A 25,929-nucleotide genomic window follows, 5' to 3' on the forward strand; every position below is an offset into this window, starting at 1 on the left:
AAAGTAAGAGAATTCCTCAACAATACAGCTCTTTGTAGCTCTAAATACTCCTTATCTATTGACCAATGACTTGAAAGAACAACAAAATTATTTTTTTTAATTTATTTTGAAAGAGACAGAGACAGTGCAAGTGGGGGAGGAGCAGAGAGAGCGGGAGACAGAGAATACCAAGCGGGCTCTACACTGTCAGCACGGAACCTGAAGCAGGGCTCGAACCCATGAAACTGCGAGATCATGCATGACCTGAGCCAAAACCGAGTCAGACGCTTAACTGACTGAGCCAGCCGGGTACCCCCAAAATGATGCTTTTTTAATTGTCTGCACTGACAACTTATGTGTGTGTAAAATGAAAGTAAACTGGTTCTCATAAGGGCACATATGAGGAAAATGCATAGGTTTAATTTGTGGCCCTTTAGACTTTGTTTTACTTAATCAACATATGACACTTCCTGTATGCCAGGTACTGTTATAAGTGCTTTAGAAATTTTAATTTACTTAATCATAATAATTATCTGAAGAAGGCACTATTATTATCGCCATCTTTCTTGAGCAAACAGGTTCAGAGAGGTTAAGTGCCTGGCTTGGAGTCACATGCAGCTTACAGTCGTGGTAGTCTTGGCTCCAGCGTGTTATTAACCAGTACGGTCTGTTGACTTTTTTCCCTTCCTTTTGTTTTTTTTAAATGTTTATTTTATTTTTGAGAGAGAGAGAGAGACAGTGTGAGCAGGGGAGGGGCAGAGAGAGAAGGAGACACAGAATCCGAAGCAGGCTCCAGGCTCTGAGCTGTCAGCACAGAGTCCGACGCGGGGCTCAAACTCACAAGCTGTGAGATCATGACCTGAGCTGAAGTCAGATATTTAACCGACTGAGCCACCCAGGTGCCCTCCTTTTCCCCTCTTTCTAAAAGAATCTTAGAATCAAGAGTGGGTATCTATAAATCAATTATCTACACAGGATGGTGGAGTCAAAACAAAAAAAAAAACAAAACACTTCTTCTCCTTTAGGATAAACGTAAGGCAAGACATCTTCACCAAGCCCTCGTTTAAGTGGATGTCACAACCACCACATTTGCATTACTCACAGCCTAGCCCTAAGTACTTCTGTTTTCATTCTGAGCTAGCCTGTACTTCCCAGAGCTCAGAAAGATGTTTCGAAAACACAAAATTGTGTTCTGGTCTATTTCAAATCTTTTTAATGTCACTGCTTCATTCTGTGATAAAAGCCAGGTAATTTAGCCTAGCAGATGGAAGTGTGTGTTCAGGTCCAGTTCATTAGCTGGCTCCATACGTGGCACACAGTTAGGTGGCTTCGTTCTCCCACATGACTCTTTTCTTAAGCCACGTGGAGCTGTCTGCCCTTCTATCTGCTCTGCTGTTTTTCTAGAATTCCCTCCCCCCCTCCCTGCTCCCTCCAACTTGCATCACACCAAGCTTCACTAGATAATTCTAATGCATCCTTCAAAACCCAGCTCAAGCATCACCTCTTCTTCCACTGATGTGGATGCCCTTTGCAGTGCTCCTGTCGTAGCCAAGGCATTTCTCTCCTGCCCTGCACAGGCCTCTCCAAGTGTGAACTGCAGATAGCAGCAGCAGAAGCAGCAGCAGCAGATATGGAAGCCTGTTGGATGTGCAATTTCTCAGGCCCCACTTAAGACCTAGCAAATCAGAACTTCTGGGGACAGAGCCTGGCAATTCATGATAATTCTTGTGCATGCTAAGGGCGGAGCAGCACTGCCCTGGACCTTTTGAGAGCACACACCGTGTCTTAATGGGTCTCTCTACTGACTGGGATGAAGCAAAGGATCAATAAATGACCAATGAGTGAATGAACATTGGGCTAATCCTTTCACTAATTAAACCTTATGTCTTTCATCTAAGAAACACTGAATAGTCCCTTGATGCCGCCAAATGTTCTTAGAGTTGGAATTTGTCTTTAATTTCAAATTGGTTAAGGCTCAGGTGTATTGTTTGTTTTGGCACTATTATACAGGACACTGAAATAAACTTTAGAGCTGGTTAAGACAAGCACAAAAATGTATAGAATCTCTCTCAAAAGTACATTTTTATGTATTCTACTGTACAGCAGAAGGTGGTCCCCTCTGCTTCAAGCTTTAAAAGATTATTTGCAGCTTTCCTTAAATAGTCATCTTTCTTTAGACTATTTTTTGAATATAGTTTAGGAAGGAAAATGCAAATTGTACAGCTACAGTAAAGACTGCTACATATCAAAATATCTCATAGACTCTTCTGGTTTCTCACAACAGTCCTTATGCTATCTGTGCTCAGAAAGCTTTACTGCAGCACTTAATGTTAAAATTAGGAAGGCCACTAGTAGGACTTATTTTTAAACGTTTTTCGGGTACAATATCACTCCTCTAAAACAAACCGATGTAAGAGATGGTCTATTAAATATGAACTGCTTGCCAACATCATAAACACAAAAAAGTACCTTAAATTTTGAAATAATTTTCTGTACTATTGCTCCACAAAGTGGAAAAGGACACCATTCTTGAAGTCTAATACAGCCCCTCCCCCTCCTTCATAGCCTCTGACTGGTTACTACCGAAGCCAGCTTAAAGGAAAATCAGTCGGAGTAAACGGACATTGAAGTTCTGGTAGTCGAATGGGTAACTATAATTGTGCCCTGTATACAGAACTGTTTAAAGCACAGCTTTGACAAAGTAAAGAGCAGATGTTTTGTTTAACTATTTATCTTGAGGTTAAGAACTTTATAGACAGAGTATAAAACAACAGCATCTGCTAGTGAAACTGCTGTCCATTGGACATTTAAGTAAACAGGCAAATAGAAAACAAGGGTCATAAGGACAGTTAGGGTTGGCATAGATGGGAATTACACCTCTCCCACCACTCTCCCTCAAAAAAGGCTCAAGAGAGGCAAAAGAGAGAGATGCCCAAGTTGGAAATGTACCCAAAGGTTCTTCAGCAACTGATCTATGCTGCTGGTTAGTGTCTTATGCTGCTTGGTATTTGGCAGAGTCAACCACTGTCTTCATCTCTTCCTCACAAATACTTCCATCTCACCAACCTGATCATATCTTGAGAAGGTCTTCTCACCAGTGTCTATATTGCTTATAGAAATACATGCGGAATTTCTTTTGAAATATCTCCCCAGTTTCAGTTTTGTTGTATTTTTAAAAGTGAAGATGAATGAAGAATAAGAGGAAATGCTGAACAAAGGGAATACCTGGTCAATAAATGTAAATGGCTCAGAAATAAAAGGCTGAAATGTATTAATTAGAAATCAAAAGTGTACTCAACTTCCATTGAGGCATCTCAAGGACACCCAAAGTGCTCCTCTAACAAAGACTTTGGGTAACCACACATTTTCAGGGCCATTTGCTTGTTTCAGCCTCTACATGGCATGATTTAGGTCCTCAAGAATGCTTTCTCCCTTCCTATTTCTTCCCTTTTGTAGGCAAGCCATAGAGTCCACTGAGAAGAATGTGTAATTTCAGTGACATGTTGATCCTGGGTGCCAGCAAAGGAGCTCATTTCCATTGTTTTGGGATATTGAAAACAACCATATGGATGTTTAAATAGCGACAGAGAAAACAGATGACTTTCCCGGATTAGAGACCTTTGCAATTTAGGTTGTATCTGTAATTAAATCTGATTAGAACAAATATTTCCAGTTTCTTTATTCTCTGGAATAATTCCAAAAATTTTTTAAGAGGTATGCTTTAGCAATTGAACCCTGAGTAGATGAAGTGATTAAGCAAATATATAGGATTTCACAATCAACTATAGTAGAAGAGCAAAAGAAGGCTGCAGAGAAAAAATATAGTACACGTGTATATAATTATGTGTGAATGTGTGTGTGTGTGTATATTACTTGATATGGACAAATATAATTGAAAACTAGTTGAGCATGTAAAAATTATATTCAAAATTCTCACATGACATTTATTTTTTTCATTCAGAGACTTAAGCTATTATAACGCAGCAAGAACAAGCAGCACTGGTTACATCTAAAGCTAGATGTGATTCAGTATCAACACCCCCTTAGTATAGCCAGACCCACAGACATTTGAGCAACTATAGCATCAGAATGCCAGCAAACCACAAATTCCATATAGGGAATATAAATGCATCCATTCACTTCCTCTCATTAACTTAACAGTCAGGCTTTGAACAATGAGATTGATTAACATATCCATTGTTCTCCTATGCTTTTGCCTCAAATTCTTACTTCTTTAGGGATCAAAGATATCTGAATACTTAGCAAACAAATGACCCAGCAAAACCAGCTCTGTAAAATGTAGTGGCACCAAAAGTGCCAGAATGGATTTTTTACTGTTTCAAGGGACCTACAAAAATGCTAAGGAAAACAAATCTATGAACCAATTTTATTTTTATTTGCATTTAACATGATTATACACATTCATGTGTCTAACAAGATCTGCACTGTTACATTAAAAATACAGTACAATAACATTCAACATGAGGTACTTCATATTTATATATTTTTCCTTCATAAATAATGCTGTAAGCTACTAAATTCAAGCACTCTGATGCACAAGTGGCTAGTGTCTTGAATTAGCTGAGCTTATTTAAACACCTTAAAAAACAAAAAAGACAGTTCAGTGCAATAATTATGTAGAAATTAGACCATTTACTTAAATACTATATTAAGATATGCTTAAAGAATGTTACATTAGAACTGCTAGCCTAGTTCCCCTTTATCCCCAGTATGAACAACAACAAAGACTGCCAGATACATTGGGAAAAGCATCTACAGAGTATTCTGTTTAATAAAGTTGTGTTTATACACTAGAGTTGCCTGCCTTGTCAGAACAGTAAAAGCTACAAAATTTGAGATTACCAAAGAAAATAAAGCAAGCACGTTAGCTTTCATTCCATGTTGTTGAAAATGCAAAAGGGAGAACAGGATTTAAAATACAAAATTTCTCAGTCTAAATACAATTTTCAAATTTAACCCACAGCTCTTGACACCAGCAAATCAGGTGGTGGATGTGTCTTTTCTTTTTAAGTAATAGTAATTAACATAAAATTAAGCGCTGACACCCCCAGTGTACAGGATCTCCCTCTGCTCTCTACCAGCTGTTCCCTAGCCACGTGGAGGGCATCTTGCTAACAGGAGCACTGACAGTGAGCGTTACCAAATGAGCAATCTTCACTCTGAGGTTATCACACCCACCTCAACAATCTGAGATGATGAAATTAGTGCTAAATCAAGTTTTTTCTCCTCTGGCTTAAAAATGAGTGCCTTCTAAACAGGTACATAGTCTACCAATTTGCATGGTAGCTATGAGTTACTGAAATGTTTAACCATAATTTAAAAGCAAAGTCCTTTATAGAAGTATTTTTTAAATTGAAAACATACCTTTGTTTCATAGATACTTTGCCAAAACTACTGTGTGTCATCTCCCTAATAAGAAATAATTATTAGATAATTTTGGAAAGTTGTCCTGGGAATACTCATCTATAATCACCAGTAACAGCTTCTGATCATCTATGCTAACAGGCATAGGTAATGGCAAACATGATTAAAACATTTCCCATAATCCAGTGTTCTCCTCCGTCAGGGAAGCCGGCCAAAAGCAACAAGCCCACGTCTACAGGGGAAAAAGTGGCCCAGAAGCACAGTGAATAAGATCAGGGTAGTCACTCACTGGGGCCTTCCTCAGGCCAGCAGGGGGACCATTTGTGTCTCACCTCTTACTGGCCAGGCAGGGAGGAGACAATTCCTGAGTCGGCAGACATACCTGCATGCACACGGACGCGCACCGACGCCCACAACGCGCACACGCCCACCCACCCCAGGACTAACCCCTGGCTCCAGACAAGCCAGCATGGGGCTCACAGAGCAGGAGAAGGAGGCGGCCAGGGACCACACTCTGGGTGGTGGGGGAAGCCATCTCAGGATCACACTGAGCAGAAAAGCTGCTCAGAAACACATGGATACTTTAGCTGGAAGTGAACACACTGGACACTCCCAGGGTCACAGGCACTAAACCATCACAAGCCGTCACTGAAGGAGAATTTTTGGATGAGCTTTCCCCTCCTTTGTTTACATTAGCCACGTACAAATAAGAGGGCTGGATGGGATGCTGATACAATGAATATTAGGTACAATCAAGTATATCACTCCAAACCTTTTTTTTAAAACCCTGCAGGCATATATTGGCACTTTAAGATGGCCAAAGGCCAAATTCTAGCAGTCTAGGAACAGGACATAATTATAACTAACTAAGAAGATAGTATGTATGTGGTCAAAGTAGATCAGATAAAATGTATTTCAGATTAAAAAAAAGAAAATCAACAAATAAAAGTATCTTATTACATTAACACGTAGTGCTACAAAACTAATTGTTACTCCATACGTTTGAAGAACTTTTGGTCCTCTTTTCATGGGAAAAGGGGAATAAGATTCTATACAGTGTGATTTATAAAAACAAGCATATGGTGACGATCAGAAGCAAAGTGGGGAGAAGACTGGCTTTTTTCAAATGGTGCAGACTACCATGCCGTCAAATAAACTATTTGTAGAACGGGACTTTTTTAGGTTTACTTTATAAGCTGTTTTAGTTTAAATTAATAGGCCTGTGATTTCTTCCCTACTGACAATAAAAATTTGTAATTTAGTTAGTTCTAAAAGAAGTAATAGTTTATCTCCTAAACTAAAAGAATAAAAAACTGCTTGTAGAAGTCATGGCCCAAGCAAACATCCAATTTCCTTTGCAGTGTTTAACATTTAACAATCTTATGAATTTAGGATTTGAGAAAAAATAATGCCCAGAGTAAAATATTTAAAATGAAATAAGAGCTAAACATGACTGTCCACTTTCTAAATGTTACTTATTATGAAGCAAAACTTCTTTCAGAAATTGTACACTGAGATTTACCTATAATTTTTGCGGGGGGCGGGGGGGAGAGGGAGTTCTCTTAAAAATAACTCTTATCATTGTTGTTCTGGACTATTTATTTCTATTTGTCAAAATAAAGCCCTAGAGGAAATTCAAGGTGATCCAAACGTTTTAAGTGGGACAAAGCTGGGAGGTCAGTGGGCAGCTGGAAAAGAGCACAAATTCTCCCCAGGTGTATAGATGCAACTCTAAAAACCACAAAGGCTTAATAAGAACTTGGCTCTTTTAAGCATATAGTTAAAAGCTGAATGCTGCATTTTTGCCTGTACATAATTAAAAGGTTGAAAGAAATTAGAAACTGCCTACAGCTTCATTCATTATGAACTACCTGCGTGGATCATGTATCTGCAGATGAGCTAAGCATCAAGCAAGTAGGAACCAGATGTGCACCTCAGAGCTCACACTGCTTCAGGAGGTGTTTTCAAGCATAGAATATAAGTTCAGGGATCTGCCCTCCCTGCACCCCAGTGCCATTGGTGCTATCTGAGGAGCACTGGAACTGGACAGTCACCTTGCCGCACTGAACTTCCGTCATGCCTTCTTGTCCAAAGTAGCTGAGTTCATTGCCATCCAGTATCACGCTGGCCGTGTAGAAGGTGTCTGGCTCAATCTGCACTGGGTACTCAAACCACACGGGGAAGGTATTGCTGGAGCCATCTGAGAAGTACTTGCTCAAGTTCTGCCCCAGAACAACGCCCTGCCGCTTGAGTTCAATCTTGGCACTGTACTCTGCAGAGCCACAGCTGGAGCCGTACAGCCCAAAGCCGGCGATGAACACTCTCTTGTCAACTGCAAACTGGATGCTGTCGCAGCGGCCCCGGTAACGCCACTGGTTGCTCCGATAGGCACATGACTGGAAGCGGTGACAGCGCTGGGGCACGAGGCCCTTGCGGGCTTTACTCACAAACTGCAACTCAGGCTTTTTGGCTGCAGTGTACCAGAGGAAGATGTCATTGGTCTCATTGAGAGTTAAAACTCCAGACTGTGCAGCACCATTTGCAAAATCATCCAGGGCCATCGTGGGTATGCGGATCAAGTAAAGCGCCTTTCCGAGGACCTTGCGTTTATTTTCAATGCTCAAAGCTAGATCTTGTCGCTGACATTCCACTTCAGCCCAGTTGAGAGCTGCCTCAAAAACCACAATTTCTTTGGCATTCAGAGTTTCCCTGCGGAGGATACTTTCTAGAGTTTGGAAGTCAATATCGCAGAATCCCTCAGACTTGAGAGCTAACTCAGCCTGGGCATCGATCACCTCCCAGCAACGCTGGGTCAGGTCTGGCTCCTCAAACAGGCAGCTCTGGGAGAGGAGCACACAGGCGTTCTTGGCGCTCAGGCTGGTCTCCAGGAAATTAACGCAGGCTCTGGCGAGGTGAGGGACAATGTACTTTTTGGCAGCATAAAGAGTGGCCAGCACTGTGTCAGCAGCCAAGTCAATTTCATCACAATAGATATATCTGAAAGACAGCGCACAGCATATAAATGGAATTTTCACAAAATGAGCATGTCCAGCAAGAAAAGATGCAACTACTTTCAAGTTAGTTCCAAGAAAATTGTCTTATGTGATCGTTATTACAAAAATGATTAGGGATTAAAGAAACCTCTGAAATATGTTCATAAATTATTAATGTTTCAACTCAGGAGTAACTTTGTATAATTAAAGACATTAACTTTGTGTTACCATTCTAGCCTCTATTTTATAACCTGCATTCAATGTCTTCAAAAAAAAAATAGAAGATATTAGAACTGTTTGAAAAAGAACTGCATGTCAGAGTTAATATTAGCGAAAAACAGCAAAGTTTCTGTTATATACATCATATTATATTTAATCAAAGAATAATCTCCCTATGTTCTAGATGCTATATATATAGTTTTATTTTATAATTTTCTGCATTCATATAGAAACAAATGCCTTCAATACTATAATGCTGGCAATGACTGCATCTTAATGCTATTAACAAAGTATGACTTGAATTTTTCCTAAACACGAAATAAGACCTGAAATTAAACAAGATATTTTGCAAGTAGTTCTAACCTCAAAAGATTATCAAACGTGGATTTCAACAATATCTTCCAGTTGCCTTTACATAGAATCCAACATACACTTTGTATCTGGCTTTTCTTTTTTTAAACCCTGAATTCTTTCCTCTCTCCCCCACGCATTTCTTCTACCTTCAGAATTAAAGAATATATTGTTTCCAGATATATTTCATTAAAAGACAAAAGCAAGAAGGCCCAAATATGCACTATTTTTAGGATTCTGTGAAGCATCCTTATGTCAGGAGATAAAACACTTCTTGGTGATTTGGGGGGGATGGTGGCAGTCTCTCTAAATGGTATGTAAAGGTAAAAAAAAAAATCATCTGCTTCTCTTAGATTGCTATGGTTGAGTACAAGAGTCAGTGAGAAGTACGTATGGGTGAAAAATACAAACTGATAACACTTAAATTTTAAAATTTTTCTAGCTAAGGTGTTTAGCTACTTGCTGTGAAGTTTTCCTTTCATTACTATATTTTAACTTCATGAAACACTTTTAACAAAAGATTAGCAATGACTTCTGTGAACAAAGTAAAAAAAAACCCACAATAATGACAATAAGTAAAATGCCCACAACCACAAATGAAACCTCCAGTTTTGCTCCCAGGAAGCTCTTTTTCTTCCGACAGGCTAAGCCATGTACCACCACTGGCAAGACAGATTTCACAAAATACCGGCAGCTTAGTGATGCTCTGACCTGAGAACCAGGACCTTGGGGAGGAATCTGGAACACAGTCAGCACTTTGTAGTTCTTACCCTGAACACTGAGCAGTAAGCAGTGTTCCCTTTTTCTTGACAATTCCCTTTCTAGGAATACTGGCTACTCAGCCACACAGTGCACTTGTCTGGAAGACCTGGCCTCCACTACTCTGGAGACAGTGCAGTACTGATCCAACAGTGGCCCAAGGGCAAACAGCACCCTACTACATTTCTTATTCTTACCACTTTTGGTGGACTGCATGTATAATTTTAAAAAGCTGTATTGAGATATATTCTAGGTAATACATCTGTAAGAAAAGATGCTTAGCAAATGACTTAGGTAAAATGTAATTTTGTAATTTCTTATTCATGTTTCCTAATTATGTATACATGTGGCTGAATCAACAACACAACACTACTGGACTGCAGTGCAGTCAAAACGCTGAACTCGTGTTGCCGTTCTCCTCCGCCAGAGACAATGTCAAATATACAAAGCTGACTTTACGGGGAAAAACAAAACAAAACAAAACAAAACAGAACAAAACCCTTTCCAGGTAAAACTGGTTTCTGTACACATCCCTCGTCACTAACTGTTGGTTGTTAAAAAGTGGTGAATTAGTTTCACCTTTTGGTAGGTACTTCATATGCTCACTTATCTTTAATTTCCCTATTTCCCATTGTCAAAGTTTCAGTTAGAAGAAATTAGATTTCAAAACTACAACATAAATAGAGAATTGAATACTTCAAGTGCTAGAACTATAGTACTTATTTTTCAGTAGAAGCAGACAATAAATATATTGCAACATTTTAACTATTTGTGGGATTATTGTCCAACTTGTTGACACACAGAATATTTTTTTTCAACAAACCTATTTATTCCAGTGAACCAAAATCCCTACAGCAGCAGATATCCTTGAATTCCTGATATACTTGGTGTGCTAGAATAAGGATTTAACACAAATCATTAAGTATTATTTAAAATTATCATCAGATTTTAATCACACTGTCTAGCGCCAATACACATCAAAGAAGCGGATTCTATTTAGCTGATGAACATGTACTGGATTCTGAAAAGCACCATGAGACATAAAAAAACTATTTTTTAAAGAAGTATGTACCTTACAGCTTTACATTTTTATATTACCCATTAAATACATATAAAACTATAGAAAACTATTCATCTGTCTCAAAAATGTCTCCTCTGCTACCAAAAGCAAATGCTTCTTATCCTTGAGAAATGATATGTGATTTTATGTAAGAGTATGTATATGCATGTATATATAAAGATCAGATTATTTCAACACAGTAAGTTTTACATTTGTTGACAGAAAACAGTAACTCCTGGAAAACTCAAAAATCTCCTAACTGGTGGTACTTAAATGAGGTATACAATTTCTGGAACTGTGAAACAAAAATATAATATATGTCTCCAAAGACTTCTTCATACATGATGCTGTCAGAGATAATATGCTCTATTAGACAATGCCTACTCTAGGAAGTTATTTTTCTTTAAGTCATTAAAAATGAAATCACTGTACATGCCACTTGCTCCCAAAAATCTCACGCCAAAGTGTTATTATAAATGCCTGCACCATTCCACATGCTTTCCACCGAAAGATGCACAGCAGTTTTCTCCAAAAACATTTACAAGGTAAGCAGCTCCCTCTTTCTTCATCATTCTCCCTTTCTGTTACACAGAACTTACATTTAACTGTGAAACCAGCGGAGTACAGACATGGCATAAACAAACTCTAAACAAACGAACGGTGCTTACTTCAGCATAGCGAGAAAAGCAGCAGGCTCGACATCTGGTATACGGATTTCATCTTTGTCCTCAGCAAGTTCTCCGTAGAACATTGCATGGAACACAGAGCTCCCAACAGCTAAAACATACTGTGGAGAAAGGGAAATCTTATTTCATGCACTAAACTACAAGCATTTTCAGTAAATCAATCCAGAAAAACAACTCTAAGCAATCAGGTTCAGTGGACATAGAGCACCTACACCTGCTCTTTTTTCAAAGCCAAGGTACAGTGTATCTTGCCGTGAAAGCATGATAGATGTTCACGCAAGCCAGTCTTTACGCTGCTAATTACCTCAAGGCTTTAAGAGATTAATGGACAAGTTCCCTCATTACAAAATAAATAAATAAATGCATAAATAAAATAAAAACGTATCTAACCAATTTCTAAGGGAAGAGTAATAAACATGACTTCCCTAACCTGTCCCAACAACTTTCCATGACTGGAGAGTTAAGAGGGCATGTTTTTGTGTGGGACGTAAAGCAGGGTAGAGAGAAACAAAGAAAAAAATTAAGCGTGGCCAAGACCCTTTGGAGAGGCTGTGCCTTCTCTGTGATGGGTGAAACACGCACTGCCTGCCATCGGCAAGCTGCCCACCCCAACCAAGTTTCATTTCAGGCTCATGGAAAGGGTCCCTCTTTGTAAACCTCAGGACTAAACCAGTAATGCAGCTGTTGCTTACTTTGTGTCCTGGCAACCGCTGAGTCCCACCTGGTGGCCCAACCACAAAATGTACATCTGCCATCAAATCATTATTGAACATCACTGCATTTCTATAAACAGAGGCAATTCATTAATTCACAGCAGCCGGCATTTTTAAAACCCCTCCCCAACATACAAAGCCCACAAAAGAGTCACAAGCTAAAGCAACAGTTTAGTAACTTCGGGGTAAAACTACAAATAAAGATTCCAACTAAACAACTCTGTGATCATTGCAAACACATGGGAAGTAACAACAACAAAAAAAAGTTACACAAACTTTTCATCAGGCTAAGGACAAATAAAAGGTTTCTATCTTCAAACCTTCTGTGGTCCACAGACACAATCCTGTCACTTAAATGTTACAGCTTGCAAAAACATTTTTATCTAAGAGGAAAACAGCTGTACTGTTTTGGAAAAGATACAAGGCAGTTTTCCATTACCCGTAAAGCTTCTGGGAAAAGAGGAAACACAGATTTACGTTAAAATCCATTACAGGTTGTGCAAAAGCAGAAACTTCAACACAGGAAAACTTTGCAAGTAAATGTGCTGGCCCGGCACTTACCTTTCTCGAATGGTAGGATAAAGACCCTGCCAGTTTGGGGCCGGAATAAGGTTGTTGTTACTGAGGTTCTGCTGGTGGTACTGCTGGACAGTGGTGCTGCTGGAGCTGGCTGGTTTTTTACGAGGGAATATATCAGCAGCCATCTTCTTCTTCTTTTTAGTCTTCAAGGTAATTATTTCATAACAAACTGGGGGCAACTTGCTGTTGCTGCCGCCGCTGCTGTTGCCACTGCTGCTGCTGCTATTTGTTTTCTTCGAGCTTTTCTTGGACCTATTCTTTACCGTCTCTGGAAGCATCAAGAAGAAGGTGAGACATTTCATGTTCTTTTCCTTGTCATCTACCATGAGTACAGTGTGTCTCTCTTTACGGCTAGAGATCCCAAATTGGTGTAAACATCAAGGAAAGGAGGCTAGCACGAGCCAAGATGTTAACAGAAACCAACAAGCTGATGCTTTGCTTCTTTTCTCAGCCGGACAAGGTGACCTTTTCACTATGTTGAATAGAAACTGCCTTTAAGTTTTATCCAGTACTGGGTCTGCTAAATACATCTCCATCATGATTCCTATTTCTCTTATTTGCTCATAAAAATAACCCAGTTTCCTAGATCACCTGCAAATGCTACAGTGAGCGAAGATGACAGGCAGAGAGCCGCACTGCTTGTTCTCTGAATTAGGTTAGCAAGATGTGCTGGAGCCGCGCGAGTCTGTTCAGCCGGCTGAAGTTGTGTGGTGAATGGATCGGAGGAGAGTAGGTATTACAGCCCTGCAGATGGAGTCAGACAGCCAGTGCTCCGAGCCAATAGCTGAAGTCACCAATCATGATTGGACCAAGCAAAACAGTGACACCTATTGTAACGTGCATAGCTCTCATATTAAAGGAACAGCAGTTGCATTCTGTTGCCTCCTGTATTATTGCATATTTAAATAAGATAAACAACCTATGAAATATATCTGCAAACCGGAAAGGAACAGTTTGTGCCCACGGATTTCCCTTCAGTAGACATACATTTTAATTTCCCTAGCTAAATAAGCAGGATCAATTAACAAAGGGTAGGGACTGATATGTACTCTGTATTTCTAGTAAAATCTTCATCCCGGCAGCACTTAGTTTCAAATACTTCAAACAAAATCCTCCATTCTTCCAGCTAAAATGGATTATTAATAGCAAAACCATACTAAACAACACATTTATTACAGCTTAATGGAAAGGAATGTTGTTTTTCTTTTTCCAGTCTCTTTGAATGCAAGTTATAGTCTAGTGCAAAATAAGAGAGATGAGGTCATGTGTTCATTTTACCTCCCAACATTTTCTAGTTCCTATAATGATCTTTGACAGGAGTTTCAGGTCAGAAAATACTTTTAAATTAGTCTAAGATTATACCAGTAGGTTTAGCAGCACTGAAACTACAGACAAATAAAAATAAGATTCAAATGAGACAAGTCTGCTAATCAGTTTTTAAAGGCTGTAATTCACTAAAAATATGTCAGATGGGGGGCCCTGTTCAGGACCTCAAAATCCAGCCTAAATGTTATGGCTACATTTAATTTGTCATAATTTTGAAGAATATAATCCACATCTTCTAACACAAAACAATAATAAGGCCATTCAAGATGATACATGTTCTGATGCCGCCTAGTTAAAATGCAAACAGGTTCTCTCTGCCTGGAATCAGAAGAACATAAACTACTACCTATATGGTTTTCATAGATGTGAACCCCTCAACAATTTCTAGCTTTGTTGAACAAGAAAAAACAAAACACCTGCTGTAAGATCCACACATGTTTGTTTATTTTTAAAGAGGGACTAATGAGGAGACTTAATCTCACCCCTAGCTATCTGGACTACTCTCATTTGTTCCAGGTACAGCCGCTATTTGCTACTCCCCCCCCCCCCCCCCCCCCCCGCCTCCTCGACCCCAGAACGCAGACTTCATGGCCATGGTCCTGCTTGTTGCACAGCATTCATCTGAATAATGAGTACCTGACAGAGTGAGGGCTCAACGAATGGAGCTATGATGATGATTATAACTAGTAATCTGCTGCAGATAACACACCGAAATCAAACTTTAATCCCTGGGACCCTCGGTCATGAGACTGAGCCAAGGAATATCCTCTGTATTGTCATCATTATTACCCTTAAAACCCTTACATCATTATTGCAAAGCCAGTGCAAGGCAGACTGTGTATGTAGGACCACAGCCTTTACCACAGGTTATTCACCCCCATTTTAGATGGACCCTGAAGTGCTGCTTATTTATTACAATTATTGTGTTCCCGATCACAGGGCTACCACAAGCATACATATATACACACACACACATATATATATATATATATATACACACACACACACATACTTTCAAATCACACAACGTTACAGGAAGAGAGCTCTAGAGACTCATTTTTAAAGCCCATGGTGAAAGGTATAAAGAAGGAACAAATGAGCTCCTATTTGAACTAACTCCCAGACTGACGTTAAAATCAAAGGATTTCTCTCCTTGCTGGTCGGCTACAGAACTTCCTGACAACAACCTCCTAGGAAAGCCCCCATGACGGGATGACAGGAAGGTCCTTGGTCCTTCTGACCAGGATAGTCCCACACATACCTGGCTTTCAGGTCTGACAGTAACCAATTAGAATGGAAAGGGAAACGAGCTGTTACAAGACAGACTAATAATTGTTAACTGGACAGACAAAATAGAAAAAGCACAGGGGCACCTGGGTGGCTCAGTTGGTTAAGCATTTGACTCTTGGTTTTTGGCTCAACTCATGATCTCACGGTTTGTGGGCTCCAAGCTGCTAGTGTGGAGTCTGCTTGGGATTCTCTCTCTCCCTCCCTCTTTCTCTCTGCCCCTGCCCTGCTTGTGCATGTTCTCTCTCAAAATACATAAACTTAAAAAAAAAAAAAAAAAACAGGAAAAGCATAAAAAGTAGAAGACTTCGTGGTTTTTACTCATTTCACATGTTGTTCAACACCTTTTACCAAGAAAGCCTCAAACAAACACTGCTCTTACACCACTAAAATAAAAAGTGCACCTAATAGTTTGAGCGAAAATTACAGAATATTTTAAAAACTGCTCTTTCTGAAATTAAAGGCTTCAGGTATTTGGACAATTAAGTTCCGTGGAAATATTTTGTGAATATACTAGTTACAAGAAGCAGTCCTAAACTGGAGTCCCCTAAAACCGTGCTGCAAAGAGGGTGCTGCCCCTCATGAGGTGTGGGGGCTGATGAGCATGGCTGTGAAAGATGTGTTCTTCACTACAAAAAAGTAATCCAATTAAAAAATAAAAATGCCATTTCAATTTTTGTGGACAATCTGAAAAGCATGAAAATGATAATAAAATCAAGACATGGAAAACTTCTTAAGAGCTTCATTTTCCTACCACGGTTTAAAAGACAGGTAGTATAAAGTCCTTGCTACTACAAGTGTGGTCCACAGAACAGCAGCATCAGCAGCAACACCATCTCCTGGGAGCCTGTTAGAAATCCAGAGTCTGCATTTTAATAAGACCCTCCAGGTAATAAGTATGATGTTCAAGTTTGACAACACCTCATGTAAGATTAAAATAAGAGGGTTACAGGGTCTCCCAAAGATCCAGTATCAACACCTGGTGCCATGTTTTGCATTCCATTATCAAGTAAATGGAGAAAAAATACAAAATGATTTAATTTGGGTTGGTCATAAAACTTAACCTTCATGTCTTACTCTGAAATTCTTCTGATTAGGCCCAAAATGTCAAAATTCTAGGATTCACGTGTGTGCACAGCCAACTGAGAGGCTTCAAAATATTTTTCAATGCTCTGGAAAAGCTCATGTCCCGATTATTTTACAGGACAACGACAGAGACCATTTTAGTCAGAAACATTAAGGATTAAAGAATGCCAAGATGAACGACTTAATATTTATACAATAATCTACTTCATAATTCTGTTTCAAAAAATTAGTGTTGTGACACAGCAAAACTAGTAATCAAATAATGTGGTTCAGTCCTGGTGCAGCCACAAAAGACTGTGTGTATGTGTGCTGAAGGTGAGGGGTGCCTGAACAAATCATTTAGCCTTAAAGGGCCTCAAATTCCTCAGCTACAATATGAAGAGGTTCTCTAGAATAGATGACTGTTTTTCAATCTGTACCTTCAATCCACTTTAGTAAGAAATGCATTTTATATTCAGACTCAGTATTAGCACAAGTGTGAAAACACACACAAAAATGGAAAGACCGTTCACAAAACAAAAACTCTTAGCATGTTATGACAGTATAGATATTATCTTATTTTTCTCTTTTATTTTTATTGTTGGTCTTGATTCATTCCATTGATTTCATGACCACAGTTTAAGTAATAATGGTCTAGCTTTATTTTTAATAGCTTTCAAGGTTTCATATTCTAGGGTTCTTTTCTATCAAGAGCTTGGACTTGAAGGAGGATATGGCAGCTCAACAAATAACATGCACAACTGGGAGTGTGCATGTATTTTTCTAGAAAGAGAAGCCATAGTTATCATCTGTCCTTCAGAGTAATCCATGATCCAGAACACAATAAAATATTATGAAAATCTAAGACTGATGTGAATATACAAAGTATTTATATCACTTTCCTCTCTGCTTTCTTTTCTACAGTCTAGTTCATTAAACACAAATTATAGCTTCTTTTTCTCCCTTGAAATTAAATGTAAAGAGTTCAAACTCCATCTGTTGAATCTACAACCCAGAAACATTACCCACTATGTTGAAGAGTGAATAAATCAAGGATATCAGCTCGAAATCTATGGTCATATTCCACCTCTAAAATTTCCTTACAACAACTAGCGTTACACCTCCTGAATTTTAAAGCTGTTATGAGACATGGTTAATCCGCCCTAATATATTGGTCAAGGAGCCACCAATCTTTTATGAAGTATACGCAGGTATCTCCCACTTTTCAAAAGTTCACATTATGGACTTCGCTCTTATGAAGGACCTACATTAATACATGTTTTCAGTAGCCAGAGAAATACAAAGAGAAATTTTGCTTTTATGAAAAAAAGCACAACAGGCCTTCAGCATTTGTTTTGCAGTGAGCCATTCCAGAGGCAGTACACATTTTGAGAAAAGTGGCACCACCACTCCGCCTCCCCAGGAACTCTACTCAGCATCAAGCTCCATAGCTCTGAACTCTATGAGCATCTGTGCTTTACACCTTGATTTATTTTGTGCATCCATTAGCAACATGTGTCCTAAAGTACCAGAAAAGCCAAAGAGAGGTTATTTTTGGGGGTCTGGGAACACTCAAGACTTTTTCCAAATAAACTAATGGTAATTGCTTCTTCTTTGTGCCATTTTGGCCTACGAAAGGTTTCACAGGTACACTGTACTTCTGGATAGTAGGGGAAACATGTGCTCTTAAAATACAACATGCTAATCATGTAACATGTTAAATGACTGGCATACGATAGTGAGCAAGATTACGAACCAAACAAGTTAGCTAGTAAAAGTGGATTTTAGATAATTTTTACAATTGTCAGAAAGTTCAATCATCTTTCTCTCTTTTCATTCAATTCCCAATAATAACAAAATTATCAACAGAATTTAAGTTCACTTAGATCATCCTCTTCACCACTGGAAGGTTTGCCAGACATCCCTCTTTATTTAGTAGAAACCTGTATATTCAGTTTGGGACCTGAATGAGATTTGGAACAGAAAGGGACAATACAAATTAATACATTTAATGCAACTCTGTCCACAGATAAAGTGACTAGGTGTCCAGAAGATTAAGGGAGTTGTGAATAGTTAGGGAGGGGGGGCAATGTCTGGACTAGAATAAAGATTTCCAGACTGCTTGCCTAATGTTGTCTGTTCCGCTCTAATTTCCATCCACAGTTAATTATCCCCACATTTTTACATAATGCTTTATTTTCATATTTTTATCTACTTTAAAAGAAAAAAATATATGCAAAAATTACAGATATGAAAACCATGAACATGGTTTTATATATATATATACACCACACACACACACATACACACACACATACACACACACACATACATACACACACACACACTCCGTACCCTGCAGAAAGAATTCTAGGGCATTTTCTGGAAAAAAATGGAGAGGAACTCTAACAGGAAGGAACATAAATGCCTAACAGCCATGAGGAAGCTGCTGAAACACACAGAAGAGGCTCTCCAGGTAAAACGAAAGTTGGAAAAACCAGGCACTCGTGGTCTACCCCAACAAATCCTATGTCAACAACCAAGAATGCTGGCAACTCTTGTTTAACTTGCTCTAACTCTGGACTCCTTGTCTGAACTTGCATTTGGTTTACCACAAAATACCTGAACAGCTACAAGTGAAGTTAACATGGTAAACTGTGGAATGGATCACTTCTAAAAATTACTGATAGACCATCACAGAGGAGAGAAATTTCAATCTAACCTGATTAAGTCACAATGGAACAGGGTATTGTTTTTGCTTACTTTTCAATACTGAGCAAAAAATACGCTTGTGATATAAGAGATAAAAAAGATAAGCAGCAAAATGTTGGCAGTTCCTAAAAATAGCAACAGCTGCTGGAAAATAGACGATATACTTTCTAAATTTAGAAATAAATATGGAGCCAAGCATTGTCAGCATGGTATAGTGAAAAAAGCAAGAGCCATCAAGAAGTGACCTTAAGGTACTGAATATCCTTAAGTCTCATTTTATTCATCTGCTAAATGGGGTAATTATACCCATTCAGCCCTCTCAGGTTTACTGTGAAGGCAAGATTACATGTTTGTGAAAGCGTTTTGATAAAAGTCTAAAACGCTTCCCAAAAGGTAAGCTTTCACTATTAGTAACAACTGTACCCAAAGCAGGAAATATTTGTGATACAATCTTCCAAAACAACAAAAACCCAAAAATTAATCTGGCTCCCTGCCCTTATAATCTTCCAGGCCTCACAACTAATGACATTCCACCCCCATCTGCAGGCTTGCTCTAGCCTCACTCACAGGCCAAGAGGTCCTGGGTTGCTGAGGCTCTTGTGGGGATTTTGCAGGTGAGGTTGTGTTGTACACCGTGATTAGGTCCCCACCTGATGCCTAAATCTACACCTGGAACCCATACTCCAGGCTAGATGTCCCCTGGAGTTCATGCCTGTGAGACCGCCTGTTGGCAGATGCCCTGCTGGACCCCTTCTCTGAGAGGGCCCAAAGCTACAACTTACCCATGTATGAACTAGCAACTCGACTTGACCTCTCTCAGCCATGACCTAGTTTGAATTATAGCACCAAGGGTGAGAACACAAGCATTTGGGCGAAGCATACCTCAGTGTGGCTGGAAGGATAAGGCTCGTGGACAGTTTCATTAAGTTATTTCCTTCTCACCACAGAGCTCCAGTTAACCTTCACTTGTTCTTTAAACTTAGAAAATATGCCCAAAGGTAGAATGTGACTATCTCTGAAGGCAGGAACAATGATTTCTTTTTAAAATTTTGTTATGATATTTAACATGATATTTGATGCTTATATAAGCTATGTCTGTATACACTTGTTTGGAATACTACACGCCTCACTGAAATCCCAAGTCATTCTCTATCATGTTAAATGAGGTGATCTTGAGAAGAAACAGTATATAAAATTTATCATATGAGATACTCTAAAGATAACTATTTTTTTTTAATTTTTTTATTTATTTTTGAGACAGAGAGAGACAGAGCATGAGCAGGGGAGGGGCAGAGAAAGAGGTTGATACAGAATCCGAAGCAGGCTCCAGGTTCTGAGCTGTCAGCACAGAGCCCGACGCAGGGCTCAAACTCACAGACTGTAAGATCACGACCTGAGCCGAAATCGGATGCTTAACCAGCTGAGCCACCCAGGCACCCCTAAAGATAACTATTTAAAGGACTACTATCATGAGTTCTTTTGTAAGTTTAAGATACTTTGGTAAACAAGGTAATCAATTCCTTATTTTTATATACTCTGGATGATCTAGTAAATTTCCTCATGTGTAAAAGTGTTCACTACCTAATCTCTTATTTTTTCCCAATTCTAGATTTCTAGGATTAAAGAATCTGTATGTTTAGCAGAAATACTGATTTATTTAATATATTTTCTTTACATTTTAATATTATGATTATGACCAGTACCCAACAAAAACTATGCACATACATATGTCATTATTATTAGAGAGACAGAGAGAGAGAGAGAGAGAGAGAGAGAGAGAGAGAGAGAGAGAATCCCAACCAGGCTTTGCACTTACTGTCAGTACAGAGCTCAATGCGGGGCTTGATCTCACAAAACTTGAGATCATGACCTGAGTCAGACGCCCAACTGAATGTGCCATTATTTAATTATTAAGACCTCCCCTGTTTTAACATCTCTGAAATTGAATTTATCTTATAATTGATGGCAGCTAACAGTACAACTAGTAGGACTTTTTCTTCCCTTTCTTATATGTACATAAAATAATACCATGTCTTACGGCTGATGACACCTTATAATCAGTGAAATAAGGTAAAAGATACACAAGTCAATGGAAAGAAAGGATTCTCTTTAGATTGGTTAATCATTCCCCCAACCAGGCAAGATGGCCTCTCAAAATTCTGGCTCAACTACACTAGAATAACTGAGCTTTCATCAAGAAATCCTTTGTTAAAGTTTATAATCACAATTCTCAATTGAGTTTGCTACTTTGACAACCGATAATATGCAGAGAGTCTAGATGGAAATTCCAAAATGAGAATTTCCATCGGTAAGAGATCCAGCATTAATGCAATGCATTTCTCCTATTTTCTCAGGGCACAACAACTATACATGTACACAAACCTCGTTAATAGAAGCCTATTAATTCTTCGGGTAATGTTTACTAAAGATATTTTACCAATCAATGTAAGATTAACTTACAACATCATTACACATAGATTAAACCTGGAGCTAAAGGAGTCCTTAGAAATCATTATTTTCAAACAAATAGAATCTACATTAAAATGTTAAAGAGGGAGACATATTGTTACTATAATACAATGATTCTATTCTATGTGTTACTTTCACCTAGGTACCTAAAAACAATTTATCCAAAGAAAAGTAAAATCAGGCCTCAAGAAGTCTCTTCTGAGAAGGCCAGAAAGAAGACTACAGTGATCCAACAGGGGACATTAATCCTACTAGAAATGCTGGAATGGAACAATCTTGTTGTGACCTTCTGTAGGTTGGTTGTTGGCTTCAGTTCACAGGAAGAAAATCATGTGCTAGTCAAAGAAAAACATTTTTTCTTAGTTTTTTTTTTTTTTTTAACTTCAGTGGGTGATTTTTTTTTCCTGATATTAGGAATAACTAAAAACATTTCCATAGTCAGATCATTAAAATAAAATCCAAAGCCCTTCTTCATTAAGGCCTAACCTAAACTTAACCAAAGAATGTCTTGCTGTATTTGGGAAAGTCACTTTTCCAATAAGCACATGGAATGGGACAATGCTCTAATCATCAGATACTGTATATCAATACTGGTTATTAATGGGGTAAATATCGCAGACCAATTTCCCTAACATTCACAATTCTACTGGTAAAAAAAGCTCTACAAGATGAAAAAAAAAAAGATTACCAAATACCAGTCATCTAAATAGGTGTTGTGCCCTTAGTCACTAAAAGGTGCTTAGAAATGAACACTGCTCTCCTATCATTCAATTTACCACTACCTCCTAAAACACCTGAAGTAATGATATACATGATATTAGGTTTAAAATTTTTATCACTCTAAAGTGAACAGAATTAGGTTTGGTAAAGGCAAGGCCAAGGTTGGCAAGTGAGCGTGACTTTTATTTCTTATTTTAACAAAATCACATAGAAAAAGACTAGTTACCAATGTGGTGATTATGTCATCATAATAAATACATCGACAAGGGTCTCAATTAATTACTATTTAATGAAATGCCTTCCTTCACTTTTACAATGTATGTGGCTGAAATGAAATACAGTTATTTTAAGCAAACAGTGCAAGATCTAAAAATAAGAAATCTGCTCCACTGAGATAAATTGTGCCACGGGAAAATACAAACATATGTGAAGTTACACAAGGCATCTTCACACCCAATTTCTAACCTATCTTTTCTAGAGTAGGGACCACCAAATGAAAATGAAAAAGGCACATACATTCTAAACTAAGCCACAAAAATGTTTCCTAACAAAAAATTCAAGTAGAATTAGAAGCCTGTGACAGAGGATGATTATTGAAACCAGCTTCTGGCAAAAACTCACAGTAAAATCTATCCTAAACCCAAATTTAAAAAATAGGTTTTATGCTACTTTTAATTAGCTGTTAAGTACACAATTCTCCATGACTGTTGTGAAGGACACTGTCCTATAAAGGTTGGCAAAACCCTCACTATATCAACACCAAGTAACATTCAGAAATTGCCCCCATTTGCTGCAGAAAATAATAATTTGGCACTGATAAAGTATTCCCTTGTTGTTTCCATCCCTCATGCTGCTGTAATTGGAATAAAGTTGAGAGGGTTCTGTACTTAGTTTCACTGCATGCACCAGAAGTAGAAAAATAAGGTATTTCAAAGAAAAATTCAATTGTAATATATATTCAGCAAGCATTTCTTTTTTTAATTAAGAGCTACTATATAAGTAGGTCAGTACTTGAACTGCCCAGAGGTACAGAATAAAAGAAGTTAATTTCTCATAAAATAATGCTCAAATGAGTCTCACTTAGAAAGTCAAAAGTATTCATAAGAATATGTTTTTAAATTTGGGTTTCCTGAATCTCTGCATCACAAAACAACAGGTAGACAGTGTTTACATGTGTACGTTAACTATAGTGCAATTAAAGATTAATGAACATTCAAATCCAAATATATCCTCAACAAGTGGCAATTCAACTGTTTAGTTCTGTTGTTGTTGTTTCAATAACAGAGAAACAGCCAGTTCACCATCATTCAGAGGTACATGGACCCATACATGGGTTTCAGACCGTCTCTGAAAATGGTGATCACAATTTATAGGAGTTAGGTCTCTGCATACACATTCTAATAGCCAGCTATAGGGAAGCCGTGATCCACTAAGACTTTAGAATAGGAAACGTGGTTGATATCACTATTTAAGGTAACATTCTCTCATAAAGTTTAAAATATAGCATCAAACAGGAAACAAAAAGGAATATTAGGTGGCATGTGGCCAAGTGCATGTCAGGACTGCAGACCAAATATCTCTCCAGAAAGAAATGAAGAAATTCTGTCTTCTCAGAGAGAGGAAGCTTCATGTTTTGCAATGCATTCTGAATCGCCATGACATGGCTGTGAGCTAACTTGTCCTCTTCATGAGCTCACTTTGCAAACAAGACTATTCCCACACTGCAGATGAACTAATTGTCTCCTGCCATCCTCACTGCTCTTTCTTCCCTACAAATCTACCCATCAGAAGCCTATCTATCCTTCAATGTAGTCCAAAGACACCTCAACAAGGCAGATTTTCTGGTGCTTAGAGACTATCCATGCTGTACTTTCTCACATTCCATTTTGCCTTATGGTGTCTGATTAGAAGACGTTCTCTGAGGGCTGCATCTCTGCATCTCCCAAAGAGAGCTAACAGCACCACACCCACACCAGGCTTTCAATCACTTTGTAACAGGAAGGACCTAGTCCAACACATCCAAGTCCATCTAGAACCCTAGATGGCATTTGTGGAGTACAACTGGTCCTGGGCTTAAAATGGTCTGAAACTAAGGTCTATGATGTTTCTAGCTGCCTGAGCTGCAAGCTTATGCTAGGTACAGTGGTAAAGAACCTAGACATCTATTAAATGTGTCCCCAGGCTCTCCTGAACATGTCTAAGCATAAATGTGGTTTTGTAATATCACATTCATCTTGCAGCTAGGCCAACTGACAATACTAAAGTTCAACTTAAAGCATGTCCCCACATGTGCTTAAAAAGCAAGGCTTTACTTTACCAGAAGTGTGAAACTTACTGCAGTAAGGATATTCACATATTCAAAGTGTGAGTTAACCACGGCAAGACCCAGTTACTAGGACAAAGCTGCCTTTATCAACTAGTCTCAATTCATGGTCTGGCATATTTATTTATAGCACCAGTAGAGAATTTTAGTGATTTAATGAACTGGAAAGGATAATAAATTCTCGGCAATTCACATGAAAGGAAGAAAGCAGTCATATGAATAATCTAAAAAAACAGATAATTAAAGAGACTTTTCCTTTGAAATGTATTTCGTCTATATTTAACATTGAATGGATAAATTTCCACTACATTAGACACACCCAATCTTCAAACAAAGTAATAAAACAGGCTTGTGTGTACAGGGCTCGGTATATGAACAGTCTGGAAACTCACGCCTACATGGCAAACAAACACAGTGCCAGGGATGGGCAATGTCACATTAAGATTACTGCGGAGCATGAGCACAAGTAGGAAAGTACACTTCTTACACATGTCTCCACACCATGCTTTACAAAGAAGAACCAAAGTGTTAGGTAAAAAAGTATTTGTTTTTTTTCCCCAAAAAAATAAAGAATTCTCAACTTCCGTCTATATATTCTCTTACAATATTGGAGTAAGAATAAATGGAGATAGTAATATCAATAGTGGAACAACTGAATATATTAACTGTGGCTGCAAAAGCTCTTGCATGTTTATAAAGGAAACTTTTACCACCAGCAAGGATTTTAAAAATCATTAGTAGGGTTGACAACATTAAAAAACTGTTATAAACCAATGGCTTGAATTGTGTGTTGGCAAAAAATAAAAAACAACGTGGATTTCTAAATAAGTTAAATTTGTTATAAAAATGTATTTTTTGAAAGGTGGGATAAGGTAAATATATTGTTTTGTGCCTGCTGTGTAAGTATGCATGATTTTAAAGTATTAAATAGCATTGTAAGCGGCTTTGAAATGTACTGGTGAAGAAAGTATTTGAAGTAGGTACAAGTGACTGAAGCCCTCAGAACCCCCCTAGAAACATCTGGTAGTGGCGATGCATAACCAAGAACCCTCATGAGAGGAGCCATCTGCTCCAATTAGAAAAGGGAAGGTTCTGTCCAGAAGCTCCAAGGAACTGGTCCATAGCCTGGCTGTGTGACTCTTTTCACTACTGATGCTGTTAGTTCTGAAGCCACCTAAAGATCAGTCCAGTGAATCCTGAGCAGCCAAAGGACAAGTCAAATCACCCTTCTTTCCCCATTCTTCCCTGCCCAAACCTGGGGAATGGGAGTATTTAGGAATAGTGGTGAAACAGCTTGGGCAAA

General features: G+C 38.5%; 1 protein-coding gene and 1 long non-coding RNA gene across 4 annotated transcripts in view; both read right to left on the reverse strand.

The window, feature by feature from the left end:
• LOC145715368 (uncharacterized) overlaps nucleotides 1-25,929 on the reverse strand; it is a 569,759-nt gene that overhangs the window by 530,035 nt on the left and 13,795 nt on the right. The gene's annotated exons all lie outside the window — the stretch shown is intronic.
• Nucleotides 4,355-25,929, reverse strand: part of BTBD3 (BTB domain containing 3) — a 35,400-nt gene continuing 13,825 nt past the window's right edge. The window contains exons 2-5 of one of the 2 annotated variants that reach the window (XM_060611921.3): nucleotides 12,707-12,992; nucleotides 12,125-12,215; nucleotides 11,415-11,533; nucleotides 4,355-8,361 (exon numbers count right to left, since the gene is read on the reverse strand). In XM_060611921.3, the coding sequence (XP_060467904.1) occupies nucleotides 7,329-8,361; nucleotides 11,415-11,533; nucleotides 12,125-12,215; nucleotides 12,707-12,849 (1,386 nt within the window). In that variant the 5' untranslated portion in view covers nucleotides 12,850-12,992 and the 3' untranslated portion in view covers nucleotides 4,355-7,328. Of the gene's footprint in view, nucleotides 8,362-11,414; nucleotides 11,534-12,124; nucleotides 12,216-12,706; nucleotides 14,587-25,929 lie in introns of those variants that run through there. The other variant, XM_060611915.3, reaches the window with a different exon arrangement.

The sequence above is a fragment of the Panthera onca genome, chromosome A3 (genome assembly GCF_046562875.1).
Source record: "Panthera onca isolate mPanOnc1 chromosome A3, mPanOnc1 haplotype 2, whole genome shotgun sequence".
Taxonomy (NCBI): Eukaryota; Metazoa; Chordata; class Mammalia; order Carnivora; family Felidae; genus Panthera; species Panthera onca.